Raw genomic sequence first — 9051 nt, forward strand, 5'->3', positions numbered from 1 at the left:
CTTCTTACTTGTCTTATTTGAGAAAGGCATCCCAACGTTGTGACGTATATTAGCACCAAGCAAACGGCACCCCATGATATTTGGGTGTACCCCATCTGATCTAAAACGGTCCTTACAATTCCAGAAAACATTAAAATTGTCAATGAACTTTATCCCATGGTTGAGACAAGCCGATGTCAGCCACGTATTCAGCCTGAGGAGTCTGCTAAAAGATTCAGACTCCTGGCATTGGTGGGCATTTTCATGTCCCTTGACTACGTAGATGTGACGTGAGTGACTCGTCTGTCTTCTAGTGCTGTGGCATGAGAAATCTGAATCATTCCCTTCCGAAACATGCAGAGGCGGAGAGTGTGAATAGGAGCTGTTCATGAGGTAGGAGAAGGAGACAATTTTGCTAGGTATTCTGATTAATTATTTTGTCATTTTGCCTCCCCGATTGCGCGTGAGCTTCTTCTCCTGTCCATACGGTAATCTCTCTACTGTGTGACAGAGAGTCGCGTGGGTATGACGCAATCGTTAGCCTACTCTCACTAAAACTTGCTTCTACGGGACCATAACATAAGCTACAAGGTAATGGAGCTATATATACATTGTCGTGTTTCTTTAGAAATAAATAAAGGACAAATGGGGTCTTCAAACGCCTCAGATGTAAAGTTATTCGCTGTCAAAGTGACGCCAAAATGAATGGGAGTCAATAAGAAATTCTAAGGGAATGCTAAGTTCTGCTACAAGATGTCAGCTCTGCTACAAGATGTTCAACTTCCGGTCGATTGATTACCCCCTTGGCAATATAAGGCTAGAGACCTTCATGTTAGTTTATACATTTTACATCCTTCGGCGGAGGCAACCGTCCTCCGCTGCGCGTCGGCCGGTTTACGCCTCGCCGTCGTCCATTAAAACCTGACAATGGACACCTCGGAGGGCATTAACCCGCTTATACCATGGTCACTTGCCAAATAAAACATTTTTAATAGTTTATATTTTAATTAGGCTAAATCTAGTTTTTACAAATAATAACTTGCCTTGCCTACTGTTTATTTAGCAACCGGAGATATTTAGCCTATAGTCCGCTTAGCTCCCTTCAGGTTCACAAATGCATTTTTTTTTTCATGAAACACAAAGGTAGGAATAGTTTTTTTTTTATTACACATAAAACAATTAATCAAACAACAATAAAAAAACAATTAGCTCTGAGCTCCAGCGATTTGCGCTTAACGTTATAATAGAGGGCAATAAATTAATCAGATCAAAGAGAGAGGGTCATTTGCCTCAGGCTCCTTAGGCTTGAAACGCTGTAACGTTCAGCCTTCTCCTGCCTTGGTTGTCTGGACAGCTGCGTAAAACTCCCGCAGGGTCTCATTCAGGGGTGCGTTTCCCGAAAGCATCGTCGTTATCCAACTATGGTCGCAAGTTACGTCGTTACCAATAGAGTTCAATGGAGCAGAGCAGCAGCGGTGTAATTTTCTCCGTTTTATTTACATTTTTTCTTTCTTCAGCAGCATACCAGTCGTCAAAGTTGCCATATTCTCCATAAATGTTAAAAGAAATAGCACGAAGTCGCTCATTGTTGTATTAGGCTATAATATCTAACGTTAGATGATAGAGCATGTGACTGCCTGTTGCTATGGTTACTCACAGCCGTTGTAGGCAGCGCATTTATTTATTCATTTCGAATGGTAAACAGGCAGTTTCACCAGAACTACTTTACTAGGTGTCCTCTATCACTTTTTAACGGACACCCTGCAGCCAATCAGAATCGAGTATTCACCCAGACCATGGTATAAGTAAGGGTTAATGCCCGACGAGGTGTCCATTGTCAGGTTTTAATGGACGACGGCGAGGCGTAAACCGGCCGACGCGCAGCGGAGGACGGTTGCCTCCGCCGAAGTCCATTAAAACCTGACAATGGACACCTCGGAGGGCATTAACCCGCTTATACCATGGTCACTTGCCAAATAAAACATTAGTTTATATTTTAATTAGGCTAAATCTAGTTTTTACAAATAATAACTTGCCTTGCTTGCCTGACTGTTTATTTAGCAACCGGAGATATAGTCCGCTTAGCTCGTATCCCTTCAGGTTCACAAATGCATTTTTTTTTTTTCATGAAACACAAAGGTAGGCATAGTTTTTTTTTTTATTACTCATAAAACAATTAATCAAACAACAATAAAAAAAAACAATTAGCTCTGATCTCCAGCGATTTGCGCTTAACGTTATAGAGGGCAATAAATTAATCAGATCAAAGAGAGGGTCATTTGCCTCAGGCTCCTTAGGCTTGAAACGCTGTAACGTTCAGCCTTCTCCTGCCTTGGTTGTCTGGACAGCTGCAACTCCCGCAGGGTCTCATTCAGGGGTGCGTTTCCCGAAAGCATCGTTATCCAACTATGGTCGCAAATCAAAATAATGAATCCTTAACTTTGAAATATGTATTATAAAATCTATTGGCCTACTTTAAAAAAAATAAAATAATAGCCTACTTTATAGGAGATTTATGGAAAGACATTTTTCTTTTCATGATATTTCGTACTCTAACTTTAAACCAATTCTATAGAATGGCCCATGTAAAATTTGAACAGGATTTGTTTCCAGGTATGACAAAAAAATGTGCTTTAGATATATTGTCTTGACATTTTTTCTTGTGTGACACACCTTAATGAAAGGCTCATTATTATGCGGGTCTTTGTCTTCTCATGTGAGAATCACCTAATTATTCATGAGGGGGTTGGGCCATTCACGCCCCCACGCATATTGCCATTCCAAGCAAAAAAAAAAAAAATGTTTTTTACAATTTAAAACAATCTTTTGAATTACAATCTAAAACAAAACACATCTGTCTTGTGGACACATATCTAGTATTTGTTTTGTTGCCTTATTTCAGACTTTCATTTTTAGTTTTTTTTTTCCAATAACCATGCATAAACAATATTCTCTCAAAAATACAAACATGTACATACATGGTACTTACATTGTAGGGTATAGCCCTACAATATTTTGTGCTAAATAGAGTGTAATTTCACCTCTGCCATTAATATGTTTATAAGCAACTGAAGCACAAATGTCAGGGCATGTCAGAAACCTCTCAAGCACCCCAAAAACATCTTAGACCCCAGAGGGGTTAACCCTTCCCAGATTGGGCAGCAACAATTGCTTCTCTAAGGTAATTTCTGATGTCTTTCCTCCTTGACATTGTGTTAACACACACTGGAATAAATTCTGCTTTTATTGAGATGGTCACATGGAGATGGATTTTTAATTGATCAAGGATTTTTTTTACACATGGCTTCTCAAATTTGGCATAGTTTTTGTTCATGTAATGTTGTTCATCTGAGACTGTATTTACCTAATTGTAAGACCTACTAATGACCTGATATTTTATAATTATTATTAGGGGTTCAAGCATGAAGGGCTGGGTTATACAGATTTCCCAATTCAATACAATTCCTTTTCACAAGCTTTCTTTGTGCTCTGATTAAGATGTAAATCTCACAGGGAAGTGTTTCAGGCTGATTCAAACCAGTAAAAAATGTTGAACTCTTAATTCAACGTCACATTGTGTGTTTATGTATTTTTTGTATAAAATAAACAAACATGCAGTTTTGTTTGTTTCACAACTTGAGGAAAAATATGTTATAATAGCACTGGGGATTCACTGCTGCTCTGAAATGATGAAGAAAAATTATTAAGATAACCTTATTTGTTACATCATGAAAATTAGTTAGCTCAGTAGTACAAATTTGATATCTGCAAGACAGAAAGTGTTTTAGAAATACGTTTTCACACCGTCACTGATAATAGCCATAAAGTTAAATATTGACCATGGTGTTTTAAGATTCAATATCAGAATTGTTCGAATAAATATCAAAATCAAAATTTTTAACCAGCCATATTTGAATGTTTCATTCTGTTGTTCTTGTTTTGAAGTAACACAGATAATGACTGATGCCGGTGTCTATTCTTTAGGGTGGGTACTCCATGTTTATTCAGCTGATGCCCATAGTTGTGCTGGTCTTGGTCTCAGTCCTCAGCCAGATGATGGTGTCCACACCTCCTTATAGCCTTTACTCCAGACCGTATGTCATTATACCTTACAATGCATGCCTCATACTTCAGTACAATCTATGCTTTAGATCATGTGCAATAATGCCTTGTTATGATACATGCCTGACAACACTGTATAAACTGTACTTCAGACAGTATGTAATAACTCTTTATAAATGGGGTTACATATTTTGGGTTGCATTCATGCAATTAATGGAATGTCTTACATTTTTTTGAACATTTTGCAGTCCTAGAAAGTTCAAAAGGCTGACTCTTATCAGACTTTGTCATATTGAAGCTTGAACCCTCCACTTTCTTTCTGCAAAATTTCACAACTGTTTGTGTGTAATTACATATACAATATGAGTTTTTCCCTTTAGGATTTTTTCCAGCTGTGGTAGGAGGCCCATTTCCCCAGGGGGCAGAATGATGCACTTGAAGCAATGCAAAGTCACAGCATGCAGCGCTTTGCATTGAAAAGTTCAAAGCACAAAGCGAAGAGTTAATATCTATCTATGCTTAGTGTATTCTATCTATGCAACAGTTTATTGAGCCTTTTCTTTTAACAGCTTTAGATTTCAGTTACAGTGCGCTTGAAGAACAATTCAAAGCGCTCTCTACTCGAGTGCAACAGACACCTGGGATAAAGGAATATAGAAAGAGCAATAAACTCAAGCAAGATAAAGTCATTTTATGCAAACCATAAACCTTCATCTACAAAGTATAATAATGGGAACATTGATCTTGAAGAGAGTATTGTCGTGTTACTGTTGTAACCGTGTGAATACTATATGGAGAATGACTGAGGAGAGATGAGTTTCCATTAACTTTAACTTAAATATTCATTTTTACCTCATATAATGCTATTGAATTACTTTAGAAGTAATATAGTGAGAAAACTTTATGGTGCTTTCCAATGTTTTTTTTTTTTTATGCCTTTAGTGGGGCTTAACAATAACACAATAGGATGCACAATATCAGGCCCTTCCCGGAATATGAGAAGTTTGAATTCATTTTACCCCATGTTACCCTAATATTGAGAAAGACAATCTGAATAAATATATTATGGTTCTTGTTTATAAACTTGTACCCTTAAACTTTTCAAATTTTTCATACTGTTCCTTAAAACTTGGTTGTAATATCTGCTCCTTCACATCTAGGTCCACAGGACAGACTGTTAAGAGACAAACAGAGAACCTGCATGTGGTTTATTTTGTCACCAGAGATTTCAAATCAGAATATAAGGGCTCAGCTTTGCTAAAGATTGAGAAGAATGTGGAGGAGGATTATGTTTCTAATGTGCGCAACAACTGCTGGAAGGAAAGACAGACAAGTATGTGTCTTTTTTTTACCATTTTATTTTTCCATTATGGTTTTAAATGCTTTGTTTGGTTCTAGGAAAATGCTTTGAGGTCCTAATAAAATTATGTTTGTCATCATGTCATCCCTTTCAGAAACCGACCTGCTGTATGCTGCTAAGGTCTACAGAGATGACAGACTACAGCGAAAGGCTGAGCTCATGACCATGGAGAACTGCAAAAAGCTGGACAGATTAAACAACCTGTTCCGTGGTGGATAAACCTCAAACTGATACTAACAGACACTTAAGAAAATAAGACTCCATGATATACATTTTTTTTAAAACATTCTTATAGAAAACATATTAAAAATGTTAAAATTATCTCACTCATCTGGAATGTGCTTTGCTTCATATTACATCAAATACATCAATCTGAGAAAAAGATATTTTTAACCCAGCACCATCAATCCATTTTTTAATCTCTCTCTATTATGTCTGACTTGACTAAACCGTGGGGCTAGATGTTCTACACTTTAACTACACAACATTTTTTTTTCTTCTCGACTTTGAATCCAAACTTGCACTGATTATTGCTGTGCTTGCAGTGCTATTAATCACTATTTTGAATCTTAATGGACTTTAAATAATACAGATGAAATATAATCTGTTAAAGGTGCAGTGTGGGATTTTTAGCGACATCTAGCGGTTCAGTTGCGAGTTTGCACCAGGTTTGCACTCAGGGCTCAGCCCACTGCCCACCCCTCCCTTTCGAAGAAGCTACGGTTGCTAAAACATCTCGTCGGCTGAGACAGCAGATAATAGCCAGAGTAAGCCAAGAGTGTGTAACATTGTCACTGTTTCTGTATCACAGTCCATTATAAACCACATCATGGATAAAGTTTACAAAGCCATAGTTAGGTGAGGATCAAGGGTTTTAATATATAATTTAATATAATAATAGTAATCAACTGATTGTCTCACAAACGTAACCAGCAGCACATTTCTCCCCACGTACTGTAGCAAACCCATAATACAGCAAAGGAAGAAGAACCACATGAAACTATGCTGCTATATATTTTTTCTAACAGGGTAGTAAAAGTTTAGCTGGCTAATATGAGCTGTTACTGTGTTTACAGTTATCAGTTAACTACAACCTAATCAGGGTCTCCTTCAAAGGGGCATAATAAGTTAGAAACACATATAAAGGCTGCGAACGGGTTGCATTGACTTCGTTTGCTGAACAAGTCCAGATGCGGGAGAGACTTGATGTTTGTTTGTGTTCTTTGGGGTGGTCCAACTAAGTTCTCTGATTAGTTCTCTGATTAGTTCAGATCTTTGCTCAAAGGCCCTATCAGTTCATTTGGTTTATGGTGGCATGGAGAATTTGTGCAGTTTTTACACAAAGGTATGGTAAAAATGTGATTATGCATTTACTGTATATCATAACATTCTTTACACCATCGATTACAAAATGAAAAGAGGATTCTTTTGATACCAAGATAGATGGGTATTTGAAGATGATGAGGCTGTGATGGATCATCTTTTGGAAATCAGCATTTGAAGTTACCCTAACATAACTAAAGAATCAAAAAGTGTCTAATATAACATAGGGACATATATTAAAAATACTATATTAGCCTACAGTTGGAAAATGGCGTAAATATTGAGTCAATGTCCTTTTTCTTATGGGTATTGGAAGTTGGTCCATTCAAATGCTGGCTCTGTCTGTTTTGGTTGTGTGGACTGTCAGTAGATGGACAGAAATTATGATACATCCAATGAATACATTATCTTCCCATGTGTTCTGAAGCATGACGGTGAGTAAATGACAGAATTTAAATGTTTCTTTTGGTTAACTTTCTCGTTAAACAATCATTTATCGTAAATGTGTCCTCCCTAAAATTCTATTCATTTAACTCTGCTGTAATGTGTTATGTGTTCTAAGCTAAGATAAAGTAGCACATGCTACTCAATTGTCTACATACACCCTGTGAAACTAAATGTTAAAATTATTCAAAAATGGCAGGCTCATAAAACAAGAACTATTTTACAATAATCCTCCTTGCCAAACCTTCTTGCAGATAATTTATTTTATATTAAAATTTAGAAAATATTTTTTTCCAGTTGTTTTTATGACTGTACCAATAAAAAGTACCTCTTTAAAGGTACAGTATGTAATATTGACCACTAGTGGTTGAAATGGGTACTGCAATTCAAAACCGCCCCTCCTCCTCAGACCCCACGCTCGCACAACAGGAGTGAGTGCAATTGAAGATGGAAGGCGACAAGCCTTACAATAAGTTGATGAGTTGATTTATCCATGTTTTAATATGCCTCTTGTCATAGAGCATTTTAGGTGGATGCCAAGGCTTTTTAGGTCAGGGATAATCTGTACGCTCTGACCTAATTTGTTTTCTGGCTTCCGTTGTTGTAATACACTGTCCACCAAATTGCAACCTAGGGTGTGAAAATAATATTGGGTAAATTGGCATGGGACAGGATCAAACTGACAAAAACATATTGTGACATGGAATGCACATCTCAAAGTAGAACAACTGGTTGTAGCATTGTTTTTTTTTTTGGGGGTTTTTTTTTACCTTAGCATGTGTCCTAAATCTCTGCAAACATATTATGGTATCTTTGTCTTTAGTTCAGTGAAAATACAGCACCTTTAAAGCACATACAGCACCTTTAAGTGTTCCTATTACTTTAACTTTTTTGTAGTCTTTTCATTGGACATTCCAGGAATTCCTTTTGGTGAGGTCTCTTTGCACATCCCCCCCTGTTTTTTGTTTCTTTATTTTATTACAAGGAATTTAGTTTCCTTACCCTTGGAATGTATATGTTGGTCAAACCTGTATGTGTTTAATTGCTGTTAATACCATAATAAAATGGTATTACACTAGTGATATTTTTTCCATTCTCTTATGTAATTAAATTGTACATATGTTATTAATTATATATTGTAAGTAATGCCGCTAATAACTGGAAGTCGGAGGTGTATGCCACTTTTAGCCAGGCAAAAATATAAATTATTATATTAAGTCTCAGAGGACAATATCACCTCACGGACTGATGATAATATCAGAAACTCTCAGTAACAGTGTTCATTTCGAGTCGGACAATAATGCCTACAGAGTCAGAGTGGAACAGGTATAGTTTAGAAGTTTAATTACGGTTATTATAACGGATTTGTCATTGCTTGTATGTATCCATTATTTATTAATAATTGCCTACAAGTCTGCTGTTTCGGACCAGGTCCGAATGATGATCAAACATACAGTATACTGATGAGTTTAATACAGTTTATTGTACACACAAAAGATGAAGCGTCAGTTCTTTTACGAGAGGTTCTCTCATATTGCGTAAGCTAGCTTACGCTATGGGAAAGATTCATCTTTTCTGAGAAGTTAAGGGCAAAAAAATATCCTATAATTTTGTATCCATTGTCAATGCAGTTCAACTGCAGCAGACCATGAGCGGGCAAGCTAGCAGCTCATTGGTTCGCTCAGGGAGAACTGCTACAGCCTATGAGGAAACTCGGTTGAACTCGCGGCCAATGAGAAGCTGACACGCTCTCATTGAGTCTATAAATAGGCGAGTTTCCCGCTGTTTTCTGATTTTCATCAATTCAGCGGGGCTCTACGCACGTCGAGAAGGCATCTCTTAAGGCCTCATTATGCTTCTGCGTCAACTCCACGGCGTAGCTA

The 9051-nt window shown here is 37.2% G+C and overlaps 1 protein-coding gene across 1 annotated transcript in view; it reads left to right on the forward strand.

Annotated features, from left to right (window-relative positions):
• Positions 1–8250, forward strand: part of dnajb14 (DnaJ heat shock protein family (Hsp40) member B14) — an 89573-nt gene extending 81323 nt beyond the window's left edge. Inside the window, exons 6-8 of the mRNA XM_039694669.2 lie at positions 3964–4073; positions 5202–5374; positions 5496–8250. Coding sequence (XP_039550603.2) covers positions 3964–4073; positions 5202–5374; positions 5496–5620 — 408 coding nt within the window. The 3' untranslated portion in view covers positions 5621–8250. The remainder of the gene's footprint in view (positions 1–3963; positions 4074–5201; positions 5375–5495) is intronic.
• The last annotated feature ends 801 nt before the right edge of the window (positions 8251–9051 follow it).

Source organism: Pimephales promelas, chromosome 6, assembly GCF_988280905.1.
Source record: "Pimephales promelas chromosome 6, fPimPro1.hap1.1, whole genome shotgun sequence".
In the NCBI taxonomy this organism is placed as follows: domain Eukaryota; kingdom Metazoa; phylum Chordata; class Actinopteri; order Cypriniformes; family Leuciscidae; genus Pimephales; species Pimephales promelas.